Source organism: Toxorhynchites rutilus, chromosome 1 (assembly GCF_029784135.1).
Source record: "Toxorhynchites rutilus septentrionalis strain SRP chromosome 1, ASM2978413v1, whole genome shotgun sequence".
In the NCBI taxonomy this organism is placed as follows: domain Eukaryota; kingdom Metazoa; phylum Arthropoda; class Insecta; order Diptera; family Culicidae; genus Toxorhynchites; species Toxorhynchites rutilus.
The window spans coordinates 103,297,368-103,321,604 of record NC_073744.1 but is presented as its reverse complement, the minus strand read 5'-3'; the positions used below and the strand labels follow the sequence as shown (position 1 = coordinate 103,321,604).

The following is a 24,237-nucleotide window of genomic DNA, read 5'->3' as shown; positions in this document are numbered from 1 at the left end:
TGTATACTGTTGCGCTTGCGGTGGTGTATAATGGTACTAACACGTTATAGGTCAAGCCCCAAGTTAAGTTATATTGACATTGTGTTTTATAAGCCACACACTATCCTAAGCTATGCTATGTCCTAAGCTATGTCCTAAGTAGGTTACATCTGCACAAAAAAAATACATTTTCCAGGGTTCAATTTCAAATTAAATTTTTGTAACTTTTCAAAAACTTTTTCAAGATTAGACAAATGATGATTATTCGAGCATCCAATGACAATTATATCATCTATGTATAAAAATGCGCTTTCTGTAGGCAATCCACTTAAGGCAATGGTCATCATTCTTTGAAAACTGTTCGGTGATATGTTCAAACCGAACGGTAATCTGTTAAATTCGAAATGAGAAAGAGAAAGCGGTGAATTGTTTAGAATGTTCATCAAGTTCAACTTGGTGGAAACCTGACATCAAATCTAAGGTCGTAAAATATTTAGCTCTACCTAGCTGATCTAAAATATCATCGATTCTAGGCAGAGGGAATTTGTCGGCAACAATTTTTTCATTCAGTTGCCTGAAATATACGACTAAACGCCATTTTTTGGAGTCTGTTGTTGACTTCTTTGGCACCAAAAGTATGGGAGAGTTAAGCCGGGTTCAGACGGTGCGAGTAAGCATACGAGTCGGTCTAGTCAGTTACTGCAGTGCAGCTACTCACACCGTGTGAACACATCATGCCAGTTAGTGTCATGAGTAATCCGGCGTGCGAGCTACTTCAAAGTTTTTTGATTTTACTCGCACTCGCATCCCTAAAAACGTCAAAAACAGCATTTAGCGCTCGAATCGGGGATGCCAAACGTAAAGAAATGTCTCCATTTTGAAGATATTTCAAAATATTAACAAACTCGAAAATTCTTGGAAAACAAATAAAACCCACATAGTTTCTAAATAAAATCGTTGTTATTTTGTTTTATACTCTTTCTTTTTGAGATAGTTTTCTTGAAAACAAAAACATAAGCCATCCATGAGTGAAGACATCAGATGATAATTCCATATGCCGTGCAAGGATATTTGAGAAAGATACCTGGCATCCCTAATCAAAGATAGAATATCTATATTAAATGGCGGCATCCGTGTTTGTGAGGCAAATTTCTCTATCAGATTAGTATACTTGAAGGCAGTTTTAAACCGTTAAAATTTGAATGAAAATTTCATACATACATTATTTGACCATTTAAAGCACGTGACCCTGATCCTCAATAAACTATTTTCCTATATATTTTTTTTATATTTCCACCAAAACTTATCATTATAGTATAAAGTTATCATCAGACACAATTTTCGTTCAAGATTCACTCACTACTTGCAGAAAAAGTATTGTTCTATTAAACAGAATACATATTCGATTTGAAAAAGTTCATTTTCATTCATAATTTCAATTTTTGACGCGTATTTATTCCACCTGTAAATCAACTATCATTTTCACTTCACAAATCGGCACAAGAAGCTGCTGTCAAGGCGAAATACGAAGAGATAGTAGTCCGTGTGCATTCTGTTTGTTTGCATGTTTTTTCGTGTTAGCAGCAGCAGTTAAAAGCAAAAAAATGACGCAAAGATGGAATTCGGAACAAAATGAACACTTTGTGGAATTATATAAAGAACAAACCATTTTGTGGAACTGTATGGATCCCAATTATAAAAACAGAGATTTGCGTAAAGCCTCGCTTGAATACATTCGTTCAGAAGTGGGGTTATCGGATACGAAAGAAGTTACAAAAAAAATAAAAAATTTACGTTCTACATACAACCAGGAGAAATTAAAAATTGAGAAAAGCAAACGAAGCGGATGTGGTACTGATGAGATATATAAACCTTCCGTCCAATGGTTCGATGCCATGGATTACATCATGAATATTATTCATCTGAAGGAAAAACAAACAATAAGTAATCTAGTAAGTTATTTTCTTCTATTATATAATGCACTATAACACTAAATATATATATACATTACTAAATGATTCGATATTATACTATACTGCAACTATACTACACTATATTATACTGTATTCTCTAATTAATAAATCATATTATTTTGCCAAGTAACCGCTCCCTCGCTATTAAAGTAATGTTTATATTTATCTCTCATTTTCTCTGCAATAGCCTTTGATCTATTATTCATCCGTGAGCGTTGAATGCTTCGTAAACCCTCAATCTCTGACCTCCACTGCCCTAAATTAATTTCAAAATTTATTATGTCTTCATAGTCAATTGTTCCTGGTGGAGTATACGTTTTCGATGCAGACATACGCAACCAGTTGTGTAAAGTACATGCACATAAAACTATCTTCATTGCGGTATCCTCTCTAACCTGGATTGGTTTTCCCAAAATACGAAAACGAGATGCTAAAATGCCAAATCCATTTTCAACTATTCTCCTTGCTCTGCTCAATCTGTAGTTAAAAATCTTTTCTTCTTTAGTCGGTGTATTTTTATAGGGCTTCAATAAATACGGCTTTAATGGAAACGCATCATCACCTACTAAAACGCCATTTTCAGGCAATAGAATATTGTTTTCTAGATGAGAATATAAAGAGCATTTTTGAAATATCCCACCATCTGCGTTACGACCGTATGAGCCTATATCAACATATCTAAAACAATAATCGTGATCCACGATTGCCATTAACACTATGCTATTCGTTCCCTTATAGTTGTAATATTCACTACCACAATTAGGTGGTGCTTGAATTGTGATGTGCTTCCCATCAATAGCTCCATAGCAACCTGGGAAGTTCCACCTTGAATGGAATCCTACTCCTATATCTTGCCATTCTTCCTTATTCGGCATCTGAAAAATTAAAATATAATTGTTAGTTATGATTTCAATTAGAATAGTGTCATAAAATAAAATATTTTCAATTTCAGGAACCATTTCATGCATCAACATCTGGGAGCGATTTTGCTGAAGAAATTACAATAATCGATGAGGAGTACCTCGATGCTACTGATGAAAACAACGCTGATGAAATCCTACCAAAGAAGCCATCGAACAGAAGATCGAAGAAGAAATTGTCAACTGAGCAGTCTACAATACAAGCGGCCGTGAATGAACTGAAGGAACTGAATAATAATTTAACAGTGTCTGCCTCGAGTATGGGAGAACCAGAAGATGAATGTGAGGCAATTGGAAGACATGTTATAATGCAGCTCAGACAGTTATCCCCAATTGATAGAATTGATGCGACAGATGAAATACATGCAATTCTTTCTAGATACCGTAAGAATGCCCTCTGCGTCAGTAGAATGCAATACACATATTCTGATCACGAATATACTGAAACATCACAGGCGACTGTAGGTTTTCCACCAAGATCACCCTAACGTCCTACATCTTCACAATCAAATCAACAGTCGCAAATACTATAACCAAGTCATGCAATATTGTACTATTTTTAAGGATCACTTTCCATACAATAGAACTTAGATAATAAAAAAAGCTACTTACTTTAATAAAATCTTTTAGACTGAAATTTATAGCGTCACATACTTCCGGAATTATCTTAGCTATGGATGCCTTCGAGATTCTAAAAAATATCGACAATAATCTGAACGATATTCCAGAGGAGAGGTACACCAAAGTAATTTCTAATTTCACTCTTGCAGGTATAGCACCCCTCATAAGTGTATCTTGGCGTTGTATTTTTGGAGCAATTAAATCCAATAGTGTTTCCACTTGTTCTGGTGTTACTCTCAACACTGCTCTGTACTCTCGGGGATCATTATCGTAGAGTTCGTTCAGTATTGTATTTGTTGCTCCTTTTTTTTGCATCCAATTCCTGGCCCAAATCCTTTTGCCTTTCTGCTTTTTCCGAATAGTACCTTCAGCTCGAAGTAATTCAGCACAAAGTATTTTTGTAACCGCTTTTGTCACGGTACGAACTACAGTCAGCCGTGTTTTGCTGGACAACATTGTATACGGTATAAACTACGGTTAGCGTGTATTTCGGGATCAAATTGTGTGATAATAAATGCAACTGAAAACCTGAGATAAAAACTGCCAATAGAGATGTCGATTTCGGATCAATTATCTGTCAAATTCTGATCTGATTCCTGTTTCTCATTATTTGATGTACATTTGAAAAATCACCTGGCATCCCTGGTAAACCCGTGCTGTTGTATCTAGTTACATGCCAACAACTCACACTGTGTGAACAGACAAGGCGAGTCAACCGATTGTCAAGCGAGTCCACCGGGTCAGTAGCTGCTCACTGTCAAGTCAGCTACTAGCAACGTATAAATGGGCCTTTAAGCCGGGTTCAGACGGTGCGAGTAAGCATACGAGTCGGTCTAGTCAGTTACTGCAGTGCAGCTACTCACACCGTGTGAACACATCATGCCAGTTATTGTCATGTGTGATCCGGCGTGCGAGCTACTTCAAAGTTTTTTGAATTTACTCGCACTTGCATGCTTCACAACGTCAAAAACAGAATTTAGCGTTCGAATCAGTGATGCCAAATGTAATGAAATGTCTCTATTTTTAAGATATTTGAAAATATGTGAAGATATTTATAGACTTGAAAATTATTGGAAAAACAAATAAAACCCTCATAGTTTCTAAACGAAATAATTGTTATTTCGTTTTGCACGCTGGCGGGGCACGCTTTCTTTTTGAGATAGTTTTCTTGAGAATCTCTAATATAGAATCATTATCAGATCACAACTTACAAAAAAAAGTATTGTTCTAAGAAACAGAATACATATTCGATTTAAAAAAGTACATTTTCATTCATTATTAAAATTTTTGAAGCGTATCTATTGCACCTGCAAATCGACTATCATTTTCATTTCACAAAATAAATAAAATTAAAAAAAAAATCTTTTAGACTACCATTTATAACATCACATCCTTTCGGAATTATCTGAGCTATGGATGTTTTCGAGATTCTAAAAAATATCGACAACAATCCCAACGATATTCCAAAACAAAGGCACATCAATGTCATTTCTAATTTAACTCTTGCAGGTACAGCATCCCTCATGACTGTATCTTGGCGTTGTATTCGTGGAGCAATTAAATCCAACAGTTTTTTCACTTGTTCAGGTGTTATTACCAACACTGCTCTGTAATCTCGGGGATCCTCATCGTAGAGTTCCTTCAATATTGTATTTGTTGCTCCTTTTCTTTGCATCTAATTCCTGGCCCGAATCCTTTTCTCTTTCTGCTTTTTCGGATAGTACCTTCAGTTCAAAGAAATTCAGCACAAAGTATGTATTTTTAAACACGATCAGCGTTTGTTTTGAAATAAAATTGTGTGATGATACATTCAACTGAAAACCTAAGATGAAAACTGCCAATAAAGAAGTCGATTTTGGACCAATCATTTGACAAATTCGGACCTGATTGCTGTTTCTGACTATTTGATGGACATTTGAAAAGTCGCCTGGCATCCCTGGTAAACCCGTGCCGTAGTATCTAGTTTCTCGCCAGCAGCTCACACTGTGTGAACGGACAAGGCGAGTCAACCAATTGTCAAGCGAGTCCACCGGGTCAGTAGCTGCTCATTGTCAAGTCAGCTACTAGCAACGTATAAATGGGCCTTTAGATGGTGATACGGACGGTTGAATTATATTGTCAGTCAACAGTTTGTTTACTTGTGAATTGATTTCTTGTCGGTGAACTTCGGGTGAACGGTAATTTTTAATGTATACTGGTGTGTTTTCAGACAAATTTATTTTCTGCTTATAAAAATTGTTGCTTGATAATGTGTCTCCTTCTAAAGCAAATATATCATTGAACTTCGAACATAGGTCCAATAGTTTCTGTTTGCATGTGCCGTTGCGGTCGAGTTGGTTGCTCCTGTAAAACATCCTGATATTGACCTTGACTTTGTCTTGAGTCTTGTCCAGTACTCCCAACGGTTATTTGCTGGGGGTTGGGCGCGTTTCCCGATTGTGCTACGAAAATACGTGAACCGTTGTATGGTGCTCTGTTTTGCGGGTGTCTATTGAAATTTTGATGATGCTGTTGTCTCTGATAGCCATTATTGTTGTTTGTGCTCCTGTACGTTGAAAATGGTCTAGGTTGGAATCTATCGTTCCGTCTAAAATTGTTATGGTGGTTCGAATTACCACGATTTCTGTTATTGAATGAGGGTCGATTACCTTGGTATGAGTTATTTCTGGCATTTTGCGTCCGGTAATGCAGTACATTAGCATTATCGTTGCTAATTTTTTCGATCGCTGCGGAAAGGGTATTAAATTGGCCTGCTTTGAGTAGCAGTTTGGTTTCGTTGTTCCTTACCCCAGATGCCAAAGCTTTAATTCCTGCTTTTATGGACATCCTTGATGCTGTTTCGACTGGAACGTTTTCGTCAATGTATGCGCGTTCTAGCTTTAAAGTTAATTTTTCAATTTGATCGGTAAATTTTCCGATATTGCCATTCTGTTTGATAGCGTTCAATTTTGCAACCACTGATTCGGGTGCGATTTTAACCGTACATTTATTCTTTAATTTTTCGATTATTTCATCAACATTCTGAGGATTATCCTCCTCTGCTGACCACGCTTTACTGTACGATTCCTGCATGTGAGAACTACCTTGGGAAGCCCGAAAGTAAAATATACGTGATTTGTTTTTGAGTTTTAGGTTACATTAGCATCATTTTCTTAGTTCAAAAGACGGGTGGGTAATGTCGGGGACATAACCGGAGTGACGTAGGACTATACAAAGGGGACAGCTTTTGTTAAATATATATTTTAAATATATTGTTTTATTTTCTTCTCCTACGTGAATACCTACCTATCTACCTGAAAAATGGATTAGTTTACTGTTTACTCTTTATGAATATGTTGATGGTTCTGAAAAGAACCTTTGGTGTTGTGTTTTTGTTATCACTCGATATTCCCATCATGTTCGGTTAAACCTTCCTGTTTAGCTATTGCGTTTGCCACTCGCCACAGCTTTCACAGTTGGAAAATTTCTTGCTATCCAGCTTGTGACATGTTGTTCAGTAAATTACATTTAATGCGACGTGCCGGAGAAACACTTTGCCACTCACTGAAACTAATTGTTGCCTTGATGAGCGCCGAACCGAAGCTACTCTGTTCTTTATGCGGGTTTTCTGATTGTCGTGAGCAGCTTTGCAAGCCAACTCGAGCACTCCGACGGCCGAAACTCTATAATCGCTGTTAGGTATACTGGTGCTCCGGCACCAATCCGTTCAGCCTAGTTACCCTTGCGGAGCAATCAGTGAATGCGACCAACAGGGAACTGGAGACCTGCACGGTTCGAGTGAGACTTTGCCTTTCCCTTAACTTGTCCTCCTTTGTTACGTCCACGATGCCGATGCCGTACAACCACACGGGTTTACGATTTGAAAGAAAATAAGATATTTTTTTGGGGTCCGCGTGTTTTATACTCTAGCGGTACACACTCACAGGATAGAGACAAATCGGCAGACTCAGCCAGAGGGGCGAGTCCAACGAGACGAACGAATGAGCGTTCAAAGGGAGCGATGGCAAAAAATACATTCATTACGATTTGTTCGCTCTTTGGATTCACATGCAGGCTAAAAAGGGTCCTTTTCAGGATCACAAAATTATCTTCAATCTAAAGCGTTTATTGTTTTGTTATCACTCGATATCCTCATCTTGTTCGGCTAAACCTTCCTGTTTAGAGATTTGTTGCCACTCGCCACAGCTTTCACAGTTGGAAAATTTCTTCCCATCCAGCTTTGTCACATGTTGTACAGTAAATTACATTCAATGCGACGTGCCGAAGCGCCACTCAGTATCGCATTGGAGGCGATTTTAACCTGTAATTGAACATTTGCGATGACAGTGGTACAGTGTCGACTTTCAATGTGGGGTCATAATTTGGATCTCTATGTTTACAAAAATTTCCAACTAAATAAGTCGCATTACATGTCCGTCCAATTAGCTTAATGTCGAACTAATTGTAAATTACTGTACTTTCAATCTGGAAACAATTTAAGAATTGGTGAAAATTGAATAATCAGGAAAGTCCCCAACTATCAATAAGCTCAGAACAACTGTCAAATTCACATACTCATCAGATCCTGGCAAACAAATTATGACAAAATCAATTTGTGTTTTATTATTATTTTGGATAATGTTTTAGAAAGCATTGAACTGTATTTCCTAAACTCTTTTTTGGAAGGTTTAATGGCCCTGAAAAGCGCCTTGTTTTATGGAATGGTTCCAATTTAGAAAACTTAGTACTCGTGGTATTGAAGAAAACCATTTCGAACGCCCTCGATGCCGCCTTGTTCTGGATTTGCCACCAAAGCAGTTTGTATAAAGAACAAACTTTTTTCTTCTGCTACCTGATGCCGTTTTGCGATTGCGTTTGCCATTCGCCACTCGCTGCAACTGCCTGTTGTCTTGATGTCCACAGAACCGAATGTGTTCTGTTCCGAATGCGGGTTTTCTTATCGTCGCGAGCAGCTTTGCCAGCTAACTCGATCACTTCGGCGGCCGAAACTATATAACGCCGGCTAGGTGGACTGGTGCACTGGTACTAACGCGCTCGGCCTAGCTACCCTCCAGATCAACACGGTTCGAGCGGGATTTTGCCTTTCCCTTCACTTTTCCTCCTTTACCATGTCCAGACATGGCTGTTTGGGTTGGTTTGTTGATGTGTTGTGATGCGAACCGATGTGGTGTACGGTTTGAATGAGAATGATCGTTACGGCAGCGGAGCGGGGATTTTTAAGCTGACTGGCTGGCTCGAGAGTTACCCATGTGTGAGACTGCGACCAATGTTTCGTTCATTTTTTTCTTTTTCCTTCCCAATCGTGCTTCATTCTATTTCGCTGCTGCTCTGGTTGCCCGTTTTGGTCGGTACGATTTGAGGAGCACAAAATGGACCAATCAAAAATGGGCACATAGTGCATTTTGACAATGCTTGATATTTCACAATTATTCAATTATTTATCGCAAGAAAAATGAAATGTTATTCGTTATGATAGATGCGTAGATATATTTCCTATCAATTGATGCAAAAACCTTTGCGATCTATTGAGAAATACTCGAGTTATAAGCGTTCCAAATCTTGCATTTTTTCCTACTTGTTCAGTGCCTAGATTTCCATTTCACCCCCTATATCTTCCGGTTAGACGTAGTCCTACGTCAAAAAAAACAAAACATTCTCATTTTACTCGCTGCTCCATCTGGTTGTAAATCCAACGTAAATTCGTCAATTATGTCTTCAAAACAATACCGTTGAAAATATCTATAGCGGACCTTACACGGTCAACTTTATTGACAATATGATGACATTTGAGAGCATAATGACAGCTGAACATGGCCGACGACGCAGAAATCCGGATTTTCTGATTTTCGAGCATCAATATCGTGACATTTCATATGGATGCATGATGTTGACGTTTTACCTCACGGACTTCCAGACTGAGTTGCCAGATATGCAAGCGCACATTTAATTTTTGTTAGTCTTTTTTGCGATTGCAATTAAAATTTATAAACTACTGAAATTGTAGGAATCATAAATGGAAGCTTTTGGTTTGGAAAACCGATACTTTGAATAGCAAAATACGGTACTTTTCACGATACAAATCAAAACTTCAAAGTAAACTGACAAAGTGATGGTGAGAGAGTGAATGAAACTTAACGTTTTAGGATTTTTTTAACGTTGAGCTCGGTCATTCTTTGCGCTAGTGAGCGGGTTGTGTGTTTCTTCACACTCCGCTATAAAATTTGGAGAATGAGAAGATCTGGGAAAATCACAGATGAAAAAACATTATGTGTTAATTCAAGCTACAGTAGAATCCCGATTATCCGCGGAATAGTCGGGCAAACTCACCGCGATTAACGAATATAGCGATGACCCATTAAAGGACAAAAAACAGGAAGTGGGTTATATCTATGGTATAACCGCAAGGGTGACGTAGGACTATCGTTGATATAGAGATCATTTGTTTGAAGTAGAATCTAAATCCATTCTGAATGAATGAATAAATGAATATTTGGGGGACTTCGAAAACGAGAGCGTTACGTTGGAGGCACAAGGATTTATGCATCCAATATAGGATACGAAAAACCTTGTTCTGAAGAATTATCTTCAGAAGCTTTCCTGCTAACTGTACTTGAGTGACAAATCACAAACCCAAATGTATTATATGGATATTTTATGGATAGAAAACAATAAAATAAACTCTTTCGCTTGAATGTAATTTTCAATTCCAAGGGGAACTGGCAGATTATTTTCCAGCAACGATTAGATATTTCCACATTTTTCTCGATACTGGAAGCCCACCAGTGGTTAATGCTAATTCGATAACCACCTGTTAATAGCACTTGATTGAAACATATTTGGTCACAGTGTTACATGGATAGAAAACATTCAAATAAACTCTTTCGCATGAATGTATTTTTCAATTCCCAGAGGAACTGGTCGATTATTTTCCGGATCTTTCTCGATGCCATTCATCCAAATGAAAAGAATTCCGTTCGTGTATGTGTGTGTGTAGCGGCTGCTTCGATGGTCACCTTCTCTTCTCCTGAAGGATCGGCTTCTCTGTGCTCCCTCACAGTTTCAAACAAACTGCTTGCGTTTCAGGGGAGATCTCGATCCTTCGCTGTCCAGCACTCTCAGCAACAATGTTGTCTTGTCGATGCGCTCACGAAAAATGAATGCGTCTCACCATCAGAATATCGCTTAAGTATGCTTTTTGTGCGTGATTGAATCGAGAGAAGGCGTGGTTTACGATGGCAATTTGGAAGGCAAACTAGAGGGGAATGAACTCTCTGAGCTCGGAACTTTCGACGACTGAGCAATAATCGATTGCGGGCGCATACAATATTGGATACGGAAATATCCTACTGATGGGGAAGAATAATTTTCAGAAGCTATCCTGTTAATTGCGATTGATTGGAAAATCACAAAACCAAATGTATTTGGTCACAGTGTTACATGGATAGAAAACATTCAAATAAACTCTTTCACATGAATGTATTTTAAAATTCCCAGAGGAACTGGCAGATTATTTTCAGTAACGATTAGATATTTCCACATTTTCCTCGATACTGGAAACCCACCAGTAGGCTTGATTGAAAAATATTTGGTCGCAGTGTTACATGGATAGAAAACATTCAAATAAACTCTTTCACATGAATGTATTTTTAAATTCCCAGAGGAACTGGCAGATTATTTCCCAGCAATGATTAGATCTTTCCGGAACTTTCTCGATGCTGAATGGCATCCTAACGGAAAGAGTTCTGCGCGTGTATGTGTCGATCCTTCGCCGTCCACCTCCTCCAGCACGTTAGGCAACGATGTTGTCTTCTTCTTCTTCTTCTTTGTTTTTAAGAGGCTTTAAACTTTGCAGTTCATTCGCCTCTAGCCCAGTGAAGAGCCACAATAAGACCAGCCCAGAGGGGACTGGCGAAAAGGGAAACCAAAAACAAAATAACATCCATCAGATCTGTCCGCTCGATTTTCGAGTCAAGAAGAAGGAATGAAATGAAATACAGTTTGAATAGATAATAAAATATAGTGGTTTTGAATTTAATGGTATATAGTAGAGCTGAAAAATGGAGAGGTTTATTTAGTGAATTTATCCTCCTTGGTGGGTGTGGCTGTAGGAATAGGAAGTTGATTAAAGTATAATGTAATGGATAGAAGATAGATATGGGCATGAAAGTATATATTAAATTGTTTGTTATTTATTATTATTGAATGCGTGTATATACATGTATGAATTCCTTCCTTCCGACCCGTACATACATGTGTATACACACATGAACACGCATACATGACCGTGAAGTGGCGAACTGTAATAAATAAACAATTTCAAAAGTACTTAGTATTTCGAATTAGATTTTACCAAAGAAGTCGGTTTCTTTCAGAAACTCAATTAGATTGGTTTCTTGGGTCTCGTCTCTACTGAGGATATCTCGGAGACTCTGACCTATATTGTGTCGGGCTCGAGCATCTTTTGTATGTTGGCATTCTAATGGAAGATGGCTAACGGAAACGGGTGCTTCATTGCAAGCACATTGGGGTTTTTCGGCTCTGTAGAACAAGTGTGAGTGGGTGAAGTTAGTGTGCCCGATTCGAAGACGGGTAAGGACTTGCCTTTCCCTACTATTGAGACGGTCCTCCCAAGGGAGAGTGGAATTTTTGATTTTATGAAGATGAGTGGGACGGCTGTTTATCCAGCATATGTCCCAACTTTCACGGACTTGCTGTTTTACCCAGCGGACAATGTCAGATGGAGGACAGGGCATGTCTGGGGGTTCTATTTTGCTGCCCTTGCCGGCCAGTATGTCGGCGGCTGTGTTTCCGCAGATTCCTGAGTGACCAGGAACCCAGCAGAAGGAGATGTTTTTATCTGAAGCAGCCTCTTCTGTTTGTGTTATCCATGGGTGTTTGCTGTTTCCACTTAGAAGATCATGGAGATAGCTAGCTGAGTCGGAAAATATTGTGGTAGGAAGGAAATCATGGGTGCATTCTTGGGTAGCTATTAAAAGAGCGAAAGCTTCCGCACTGAAGATGGAGCATTGCGGTGGAAGAGAAAAGCTACCTATGTATCTACTCTCAAAAATTCCACATCCAACTCCATCGGCATTGACTGAACCATCTGTGTATACCTGGTGATTAATTTGAAAATTGAATGCAACGAGGTTATTGAAGCAGGCTTTGACTTTTGGAGAAGGGTCTCCCGCCCGAACTGCCTTGAGAAGTTCAAGGTTAATGCTCGGCGGTTTGACGTTCCAATTTCTTCCCGTCGCAGATGAACGTTCACATATATCGGGAAGATCTTTGTTCGTGAGATTTTTGAACCATGTTTTAGCTCTATGTATTAATGGGACATTGTGGTCGCTTTCGGGGAGTGACAAGTGACGGATGGCTTTATTGGTGATGGCTTTTGTTACCAGGTGGGTGAAGGGAAGTTGCCCACTTTCTGCCATTACAGCAAGAGTAGGACTGGTGGGAAAAGCGCCAATTGCGAGCCTAATTGCTTTATTGTAAATTGGTTGAATGGCGTTTAACACCTTGTCCCCTCCACGGCTGAAGGTGCCTATTCCGTAAAGGATTTGTGGGACCAACCAAACATTTACAACATTTAGCAGCGTCTTTCTATGACCAGAGGCTAGGTTGCCTGCGATAGCCTTGATGATGTTCAGTTTCTTTCTGGTGGCTATTTTGGTCTTTTGAGAATGTGGTAGGAAGTTGAGTTTCTTGTCGAAAGTGACCCCTAGTATTTTCAATGTCCTCATTGTAGGGATCGAGATTTTGTTGAGCTGAAGATAGGTTCTCCTTCTGAGAGCTTTTCCGATATGTATGTGTTTGGATTTCTCCGGGGAAATTTCGAAACCTGTTTTTAGAGCCCAGTTTTGGATGGAGTCTAAGGTTTTTTGAAACCTCTTTCTCTGAATTAAGCCGAAGCAGCTCGTAGAGATAAGAGTGATGTCATCTGCATAGACTATGACCTTTATATGGTCCGGGATAATCTCGAATAGAGATTGCATGGCAATGTTGAAGAGGATTGGTGAAAGTGCTGAGCCTTGTGGGAAGCCGTTTTCTGGGATTTTTAGAGAAGATTGGTGGTTGTTAATAACGGTTTTGAAAGACCGGTTTTCTAGAAAACTTTTAATGAAGAGACCTAATCTCCCACGAATCCCCCAGTCGAAAAGGCTTTTCAGCACTGGGTACCTCCATGCCCGATCGAAGGCCTTGGATAAATCCAGGGAAACAATATCAATGTGGTGTAATTTTTCAGTTGCGTCGTCTAGGATTTTTTCGATTGCTACAAGGCAATCTTCTGTACCTTTTCCCGCACGGAATGCGAATTGTCTGGGATCAATCAGCTTATTTGACTCTAGAAAAGTCGTTAAGCGTCGATTGATCATTTTTTCCAAGACTTTCCCAACACAACTTAGGAGAGTGATGGGGCGGAAATTGTCAAGAAGATGGTTGTTCATGTCTGGTTTCGGGATACAGATCATTAAACCCTCTTTCCAGCAACTGGGGAGGGTTCCACTGTCCCAGACTTTGTTAAGGAGCTTCAGAAGTGCTTTTTTCCCGAGATGGGGTAGATTCTTAAGCATAGGGTAGCTGATGTCATCAGGTCCTGTGGATCCTTGTTTGACTTTGTTCAGTACCCAATCGAGCTCTTTGAGGGAGAGGTTTTTGTTGAAGTCAAATTCCACATCGGTATGAAAATCGATGGGAATTCTTTCGCATTCCGTTTTGTGGGTTAGAAAGGTTTGGTCGTAGTTTTGATTGGAGGAGGCGGATGCAAAGAAATCTCCAAACGCCTCGGCGATGGTTTTCCGGTCATTGGTGTATTGACCGTTAATTAGAAGATTATATTCTTTGCTCCTTTTCTTGCCATGAAGCCTGCCAATCTTACTCCATAACTCCTTTGTTGACGCGTTGGGATTAATTTCGCTGACGAATTTAACCCAACTGTTGTGCTTGGCTGTGTTGATAGCAGTCTTAGCTTCTTTGCGAGCCCTTTGGAACTCTGTAAGCAGAGTGGGTCTCAGTGGGCTGTCCGGATGGGCCTTTCTTAATTTGCGTAGGACCTTACGTCGACCTTTGATCGCTGCCTTCAGCTCAGGCGACCACCATGGGACACATATCCTGCCAGGGATGCCACTGGTTCTGGGGATATGTACCATTGCAACTTCTAGGACAACTTTGGAGAATTCCTCGGCTGTCCAATCTCGTTTAGCGGAGAGGCGGTTTTCAATGTCAAACTGATAGCCAGCCCAGTCAGCGTATTCAAATTTCCATCTTGGCCTTGTTGAAAACTCTGGAGAAGTTTGGCCGAAGAAAGTGAAGATTGGAAAATGATCGCTTCCGCAAGTATCATCGTGGGTGTTCCAAGAAAGTTTTGAAGAGAGTTTGTCTGATACTATAGTGAGATCGATGGCTGAAGTAGTACCAGAATGATGGATTCTGGTGTGTTGGCCGTTGTTAAGAAGGAGAAGAGAATGGACGGATATGAAATCCTCAATGATGGATCCTTTTCGATCGAGGTATGCACCTCCCCAGGCGTATGAGTGGGCGTTGAAATCACCCATAAGCATGATTGGGGCGGGAAGTTGGGCGAACAGATGGTCCAGTTGGCCGCGTAGAGTGTTCGGATCGGAATCATTAGTGATGTAGATGCTAACGACGGTGATTGGAAAGGGGTGTTTAATGCGCACTACCACTGCCTGAAGGTCAGTGGTAATGGGAAGAAGATCATGTGTGCCATCCTTGATTGCGATTGCAACTCCCTGTTTTGAGGGGTTGGGATCCTCTTTGAAATATGTGATGTATTTTGAGATGAAGTGTTTATTGAAGTTGTTTGGTGTCATAGTTTCTTGAAGGGCTATGACTGTGGGATTAGAGTTCGAAATAAGCATTTTCAATTCTAGAATATTTTGTCGGATACTTCTGATGTTCCATTGTATCCCGAATTTCTGTGTTGGAGTGAATGTGTTGGTGTTTTTAACTCTAATTCCTAAGTCTTAAATGTGTGTGTGTATGTCAAGGAGAATTAGTTCGATGGTCCTTTACCCTTGGAAAGGGAAGCTTTCTTTGAGGTGTTGGTGTCGTTTTTGTTTGGTGTAGAAGTCTTTGGAGTGTTTGTTGTGTGTGTGTTGTTTTTTGTTGAGTGTGCGTTGCTGTTGTTGTTATTGTTGTTTTTTGTTTGATGTGTGTTGTTGTTGTTGTTTTTTGTTTGTGTAGTTCTTTGTTCGTTTTTTGTTATTTTCTTGTCCTTGTTATTTTGGATTTCATCTTCGGATTTTTCATCTGAATCAGAAGATGATCCTTTCGCCATTTTCCGTTTATTTTTATTTTTGTTTGGAACATCAGAAGTGTCCATTGAAATGACTGATTCGGTTTCGGATTCCGTTGTTGAGCTGTCGGTTGTCGACTCTGTCATAGAAGTATCGATTGTAGTGTCAATTGGGGGAGTGCTTTCGCGGCTAGAAAAGACCGAAGCGGCCGAGGCGCAGTTGCATTTGCAGTTGCAGCTGGGTGTTGGTTTTTGCAAGTTGGAGAGTCTGTCTTGCAGAACACTTGCAAAAGTTGGTCCATTATTTTGACCGTTGTATTTTTCTTTCGCCTCTTTGTAGGAGATACCATAGTCGATTCTTATTTTTGTGATGTTGTTCTCGGTTTGCCATACGGGGCATTTCCTATTCGAAGAGGAATGGTCCCCTTGGCAATTCAAGCAAAATGCTGAAGCGTTGCAGGTTTTAATTCCATCCTTTTGTTCTGGATGTTCCTGTCCACAATTTCGGCAAAGCGGGTTCTCGCGTTTGCATCGTTTGCTAGTATGCCCAAATTTGTAGCACTTAAAGCATTGCATTGGGTTGGGATAGAAATTTCTAGTCCCAGCCCGAATAAATCCAAAATTAATGAAATCGGGAACAACAGTTCCACGAATCGAGTGGCAAAATAAGAGTGGCAGTTGGCACAACAATATTGTTCTCCTTCCTGGTGATGCGCTTGACATCGATCACACCTTGATCGGAAAGCTCTGTCACCAGTTCGGATTCTTTAATGTCAATTACATCACGGCAAGTAACAACGCATTTACGTTGATTTAGGATTGGATGATAGATCACTTCAATAGGGGTTTCGTCGATTAATTTGTTAATTAAGCTTACCAATTATATCCTCGTCCTTGGCAGTAAGGATATACTGCGCCCTTTTTTTGTCGTCCCGTTGCGGTCGCGCTGTGTAGTATTTCTTTCCTACAGCGTTGGCGATCGTCTTACTCACGACGAACGGGTTAGTCGGGATCGCGTTCTCTCCTGTGGCACGAAGTAACAGGATCTGTAGGTTGCCGTTCAGTGGGTCGGCCCACCTTGGAGCAGTACGTTGGGTAGGTTTACCCTCGTACAAATTTGTAGCCCGGCTTCCCGGAGGCCCGGAGCTACTGGAAGCCATGCTGTTGTCGGCTACCCCCTAGGTATAGCCGACAGATCGTTTTATTATTTAAAAGAGAGAACACTTATGAAGGCTTTTCACTTTGGGATATGATCTAGAAAAACACTCTGTCACTTTTTTCTTTATAGAGCTCTTACAAAAACCACCAATAATCGCGCACAATTTAGGGGAATAAACTTTTGATATTGTTTTCTTCAGTCACTTCACCGTCCGTAATGCGTGCTTTTTTTTTTAATTTTGTATATGTTAAAAATCACTACAGTACTAAAAGAAAAACTGGCACCACTGCCCAAAGGAAAAAGGGGGCGTGGCGTCGGTGACACCGCAAAAGCGCGCGCTTTTCCGGTTTGCCGGCAAGCGCCCGCTCCTAACGGTCGCAACTAGCCGTTTCTATCTGCTTCTTCTTCTGCTGCCGCGCTGAAATAATCAAAACGATGCTCCTTCAAAACTCGCCAACGAGAGACGTCCGAGTCCAATGTCCAGGAATTCCAAATGCCGAGCTGAAAAAAGAACGACCTTCTCGGTCGGAGGTTAAAATCAGTATGTTTTTTGATGTTGTCTTGTCGATGTCCTCACGAAAAATGAATGTGTCTCACATTTTTTTTTTTTTTGCATAAATTCATTTATATTTCTTATACGTTTTTGGTTAACACAAAGTTCTATACATTTTAATTGGCCAGCTAACGCTTCACATCTTTGTTCATCTTAATTTGCATAATAGAATGCTAGGTACTGTTTGTTTTTACTATATCTAATTTTTTTTTTAATGATAAACATTTGTATTTTTTTAATTGTTATAATAAAACTACCTACTTAACCTAAGACCTTAAACTACTATATACAAATTCCGTACAATTTCATGCACGGAAGAGGAGCACCTCTCTCCAAATTTTTGTATGACGTTGTCAAACTTTACTTCTAGGGTATCCAGACAGGCTCTTTCATGAACCTCCGTTGTTCTCGTCCAGGGTGACAAATTCAGTATGATTTTAAGAATCTTGTTTTGAACGCGTTGGAGTTTCAGTCTGTGTGTCCGGGCACAGCCCTTCCAAACAGGAACCGCATATTCAATGGCAGGATAGAATATCTGTTTATAGACAGCCATCTGATTCTTTAAACAAAGTTTCGAGTTCCTGCAAATTAAAGGATACAAGAACCGAAGTAAAATGTTACATTTGTTGACGGTTTTATCAACGTGAGATTTGAAAATTAGATGACTGTCTAATGTGAGTCCTAAATAGGTGACTTCTTTGGACCATTCAATAAGGGAGTCTCCGAACCGAATTCTCACGTTGTCAGTGGGAACAAGTTTAGGAGACCTTGAATGCGGGAAAGGATAGTCTGGGTCTTCCCCGCATTGATTACAATTTTCCAACTTGCGTAATATTCTGTTAAAGCATCCAGACCGCACTGTAGTTTGCGAGTCAGAGCGCTGATTATACGACCCTTAAACATAATCGCGGTGTCATCAGCAAATTGAGACAGTGTTCCATCACCGGGAAGCGGTGGAATGTCTGCAGTGTATATGTTATATAAAATGGGCCCAAGGATACTTCCTTGGGGCACACCTGCATTTATGTTGAATTGCTCTGAACACACATTATACAGGGACACCCGGAATGATCTATCAGAGAGATAATTTTTAATTATCTTTATCAAATACATCGGAAAATTGTATTGATGTAGCTTGAACACCAGACCATCATGCCATACGTTGTCGAAGGCCTTTTCAATGTCCAAGAGCGCCATTGCTGTCGTCTTGGATACCGACTTGTTCCGCTGAATGATGTTAACAACTCTAGTGAGTTGATGTATGGTGGATCTTCCCTTACGGAACCCAAACTGTTCCTCAGGAAAGATACCATGTTCATCTGCGAAAGAAAGAATTCGGGATTGAATACACTTCTCGAAAAGCTTGGAGAGGGCAGAGAGTAAACTGATGGGTCGGTAACTCTTGGGGACAGAAGGATCTTTTCCCGGTTTCAGGACTGGGATGACTTTTGCTAACTTCCACACAGAAGGGAAGTAGTTAAGCTCCCAGCATCTATTTAAAATTTTTGCTACAAAAGCAAATGAGCCGTGGCTCAAATGCTTGAGCTCGATGTTAAAAGTGTTGTCAAAACCGGGGGCCTTCATGTTCTTTGATCCTCTGATAAGACCAATCAGCTCATCAGCAGTGACTTCTGACCCCTCCGGAATAAAACTTTCTGATCGTTCGACCACAGAGACTCCCTCAATGACGTCATGCTCGTGAGGACTGATGATGTTATGCCCGAGGTTGTGAGACGACACAAACTGTTGCCCCAACGCATTCGTTTTTTCTATGGGTGTTAATAAAATGTTACCTTCATGTGGACCTCCAGATGAGAAAAGCGGAGGCACAGGCTTTGGTTTCTTTTTTAGAACTTTAGTCAAAGACCAGAAGGGTTTCGAATGAGGAGGAATTTGACGGAGTTTATCACGAAATTCTCTATTTCGAAACTCTCGAATCCTATCCTGGATTACCCTAGTCAGATTGGTATACGTTATCTTTTTGTTCCGATCGCCAGTACGCTGGTACTGACGTCGATACATATTTCGTAAACGAATGATGTGTTTGGTTGTGCTATCTATTTGGAGAGAGGTACTCACCTGATGTTGTTGAAGCGGAACCGCCCTGTCACGAGCTGTGGTAATCGCTCGTTGAAAGGATTCCAGCGCCAGGTCAATATTCTCCGGAGAATCTAAAGGCTGATTGGGAGTGATGTTGTTATCAACAACATGTTGGAACTCGCCCCAATTTGCTCGGTGATAGTTTCGTCGGGAATGATTGGCCACCGTATCAGCAGAGGCACCCAACTTAAGCACCACCGGGAAGTGGTCGGATGACAGTTCCTCGAAGACGAGTGGATCCTCGGAAATGGCCATGTTGGTCAGGAAAATGTCCAGAATAGAGTGAACTCCCGATCTAGAGATTCTTGTTGGACTGTTCGGCGCCAAGATATTGTAATAACCACTCTCCAAGTCCTCCGCAAGGATGATCCCGTTCCGGTTTTGCCTTCGGTTACCCCAAATCGCATGCCGAGCATTCAGGTCTCCTGCGATGATGTATTTCGCCCGCCGCCGTGTAAGCTTGGCCAAGTCGTTCCGTAGCAGTGCGGCTGAACCGTCCCTGATGTTGACTTGCTTAGGACAGTATGCCGCAATGATGATGATTGGCCCAATCGATGTACGAGCCTCGATACCGATGGCTTCGATGGTTTTGAGCTGAATGTTCGGCAGCAGGCGGCAGTCGATGTTTCGTCTCACAGCAACGGCCACTCCCCCTTTATCTGCGCTGGTTCTGTCGAGTCTTAGGAGCCGAAACTCCGGAAGAAAGATGTTGATTTCCGGTTTAAGGTGCGTCTCGGTGATGACAGCAACATCGATCTCCTTGTTATTGAGGAAATCTAGTAGCTCGATATGCTTGCTTCTCAGCGAGCAAGCGTTCCAATTTGCAATGCTGACAGCTTCACGGGACATATTTGCTAATCAGTGAATAAGCCGCTTGCAGCTGCTCAGGTTTAGTTTTGCAGGTACGCATTATTGTGATGACTTCTGACACGAGAGTTAGCATCTCCTGTGTGGTGAATAGCGTACTGTCCGTGGTTGCACCAGCGGCCACATCAGCGTATGACATACGAGGGGTGGAGGAGTGCCCTTGATTCGGTTGAGTGGCAGCAGCTGCGAGGCGGGGCTGTGCTGAACGACGATTGCGGACTGCTTCATCGATTTGATTAGTAGCAGGAGATGTATTGGTGTTACGCTGACTGTTGAGGGGAAGCGGGTGTAAATTTGGGACCTGATGGCGTTGCTGGAAAGCTGGATACTCCGCATCCGAGGTAATCGGTGGTGGACGAACGTTACGCTTGCGTCTACCAGGCTGGTTGGATGTTGTCGCCTTTTGTCGGATGGTGATGAATTCAGCTCGCTTAGGGCAGGATCGGTTGGATGCTTGGTGTTCACCGTCACAATTAGCACACTTCGACTTTTGGTCATCAGCCAGACCACAGGACGCCGTGGAATGATTCCCAGCACATTTACCACAGCGAGCCTGCATGTAGCAATTTTTGGTACCGTGTCCGAACCTTTGGCAGTTCGTGCACAGTGTGACATCTCGGTGCTGGGGACGATACAGCTCCCATGATACAATGACGCGGAATAAATCACTGATGTTTTTGAGCGAGCTGATGTTGGTGGTGCCCTTGGCGAAGTGTACTAGGAACAGCTGGTTCCACGTGTTGTTGTTTGGGCGACGAGTCATCGCGAAGACGTTCTCCGGTTTCAAACCAAGATTGGACAGCTCAGTTTTAATTTCCTCCGGGCCGACAGGCAGTAGTCCACGTAAAACCACCTTCAGAGGTTTCGCCGCTTGCATATCGTGTGTGTAAAACTGCACGCCTTCGGTTTTCAGGTAGGCCCCGACTTGTTGATACTCCTTTAGGCTGGAGCATACGATTTTGATGCCCACGCTACACAGCTTGAATCGCGGCTTGAGATGTTGTTGGGAAAGCTCAGACTCGAGTTTCACTAAGTCCATCCTAGATGTGAACAGCGGGGGAACGCGCTCCTTTTTGATGACGGCATCGTTGCTTCCAGTGTCCTCTGGGAGCACCGAATATTGGTTGGTCTGTAGCAGCTGATTTGTTTCTGCATCCGCTGGGGCAGCGGACTGAGTCCGGACCTTTTTCGAAGGGCCGTCTGTGGCTGAAGTACTGGAACGCTGACGCCCCATATTCCTTTTCTTGGCGATATCCACCAAGCACGCCAAAGCGTGTGACGACGATTCCACCTCCAATGCGGGTAAAAAAAAAGAATGGAAAAAAACCAAAAATTAAAAACTACCTGTCTTTAGCTATAAGCGAGAGTGGAAAAAATCACGTGTTGTCGAAACGAATGACATACACAGAACGAATGTGTCTCACCACCAGAATATCGCTTAAGTATGCTTTTTGTGTGTGATTGAATCGAGAGAAGGTGTGGTTTACGATGGCAATTTGGAAGGCAAACTAGAGGGGAATGAACTCTCTGAGCTCGGAACTTTCGGCGACTGAGCAATAATCGATTGCGGGCGCATACAATATTGGATACGGAAATATCCTACTGATGGGGAAGAATAATCTTCTGAAGCTATCCTGTTAATTGCGATTGATTGAAAAACCACAAAACCAAATGTATTTGATCACAGTGTTACATGGAAAGAATACATTCAAATAAACTCTTTAACATGAATATATTTTGAAAATTCCCAAAGGAACTGGCAGATTATTTTCAGTAACGATTAGATATCTCCACATTTTCCTCGATACTGGAAGCCCACCAGTGGTTAATGCCAACTCGATAACCACCTGTTAATAGCACTTGATTGAAACATATTTGGTCACAGTGTAACATGGATAGAAAACATTCAATTAAACTCTTTCACATGAATATATTTTGAAAATTCCCAAAGGAACTGGCAGATTATTTTCCAGCAATGATTAAATATTTCCACATTTTCCTCGATACTGGAAGCCCACCAGTGGTGAATGCCAACTCGATAACCACCTGTTAATAGCACTTGATTGAAACATATTTGGTCACAGTGTTACATGGATAGAAAACATTCAATTAAACTCTTTCACATGAATATATTTTGAAAATTCCCAAAGGAACTGGCAGATTATTTTCCAGCAATGATTAGATATTTCCACATTTTCCTCGATACTGGAAGCCCACCAGTGGTTAATGCCAACTCGATAACCACCTGTTAATAGCACTTGATTGAAATATATTTGGTCACAGTGTTTCATGGATAGAAAACATTAAAATAAACTCTTTCACATGAATGTAATTTTAAATTCCCAGAGGAACTGGCAGATTATTTTCAGTAACGATTAGATATTTCCACATTTTCCTCGATACTGGAAGCCCACCAGTGGTTAATGCTAACTCGATAACCATCTGTTAATAGCACTTGATTGAAACATATTTGGTCACAGTGTAACATGGATAGAAAACATTCAATTAAACTCTTTCACATGAATATATTTTGAAAATTCCCAAAGGAACTGGCAGATTATTTTCCAGCAATGATTAGATCTTTCCGGAACTTTCTCGATGCTGAATGGCATCCTAACGGAAAGAGTTCTGCGCGTGTATGTGTCGATCCTTCGCCGTCCACCTCCTCCAGCACGTTAGGCAACGATGTTGTCTTGACGATGTCCTCGTGAAAAATGAATGTGTCTCACCACCAGAATATCGCTTAAGTATGCTTTTTGTGTGTGATTGATTCGAGAGAAGGTGTGGTTTACGATGGCAATTTGGAAGGCAAACTAGAGGGGAATGAACTCTCTGAGCTCGGAACTTTCGGCGACTGAGCAATAATCGATTGCGGGCGCATACAATATTGGATACGGAAATATCCTACTGATGGGGAAGAATAATCTTCTGAAGCTATCCTGTCAATTGCGATTGATTGAAAAACCACAAAACCAAATGTATTTGGTCACAGTGTTACATGGATAGATAACATTCAATTAAACTCTTTCACATGAATATATTTTGAAAATTCCCAAAGGAACTGGCAGATTATTTTCCAGCAATGATTAGATCTTTCCGGAACTTTCTCGATGCTGAATGGCATCCTAACGGAAAGAGTTCTGCGCGTGTATGTGTCGATCCTTCGCCGTCCACCTCCTCCAGCACGTTAGGCAACGATGTTGTCTTGTCGATGTCCTCACGAAAAATGAATGTGTCTCACCACCAGAATATCGCTTAAGTATGCTTTTTGTGTGTGATTGAATCGAGAGAAGGTGTGGTTTACGATGGCAATTTGGAAGGCAAACTAGAGGGGAATGAACTCTCTGAGCTCGGAACTTTCGGCGACTGAGCAATAATCGATTGCGGGCGCATACAATATTGGATACGGAAATATCCTACTGATGGGGAAGAATAATCTTCTGAAGCTATCCTGTTAATTGCGATTGATTGAAAAACCACAAAACCAAATGTATTTGATCACAGTGTTACATGGAAAGAATACATTCAAATAAACTCTTTAACATGAATATATTTTGAAAATTCCCAAAGGAACTGGCAGATTATTTTCCAGCAATGATTAGATATTTCCACATTTTCCTCGATACTGGAAGCCCACCAGTGGTGAATGCCAACTCGATAACCACCTGTTAATAGCGCTTGATTGAAACATATTTGGTCACAGTGTTACATGGATAGAAAACATTCAAATAAACTCTTTCACATGAATATATTTTGAAAATTCCCAAAGGAACTGGCAGATTATTTTCAGTAACGATTAGATA

General features: G+C 40.9%; 1 protein-coding gene across 4 annotated transcripts in view; it reads right to left on the bottom strand.

Moving 5' to 3' along the window:
• Positions 1 to 1,628: 1,628 nt before the first annotated feature.
• The window catches only part of LOC129763489 (uncharacterized), a 60,173-nt gene continuing 37,564 nt past the window's right edge, over positions 1,629 to 24,237 (bottom strand). For 2 of the 4 annotated variants that reach the window (XM_055762610.1, XM_055762613.1), the window contains exons 3-5: positions 4,127 to 6,576; positions 3,485 to 4,021; positions 1,629 to 2,827 (exon numbers count right to left, since the gene is read on the bottom strand). In XM_055762610.1, coding sequence (XP_055618585.1) covers positions 2,054 to 2,827; positions 3,485 to 3,949 — 1,239 coding nt within the window. In that variant the 5' untranslated portion in view covers positions 3,950 to 4,021; positions 4,127 to 6,576 and the 3' untranslated portion in view covers positions 1,629 to 2,053. The remainder of the gene's footprint in view (positions 2,828 to 3,484; positions 4,022 to 4,126; positions 6,577 to 24,237) is intronic. The other 2 variants (XM_055762612.1, XM_055762611.1) reach the window with 2 other exon arrangements.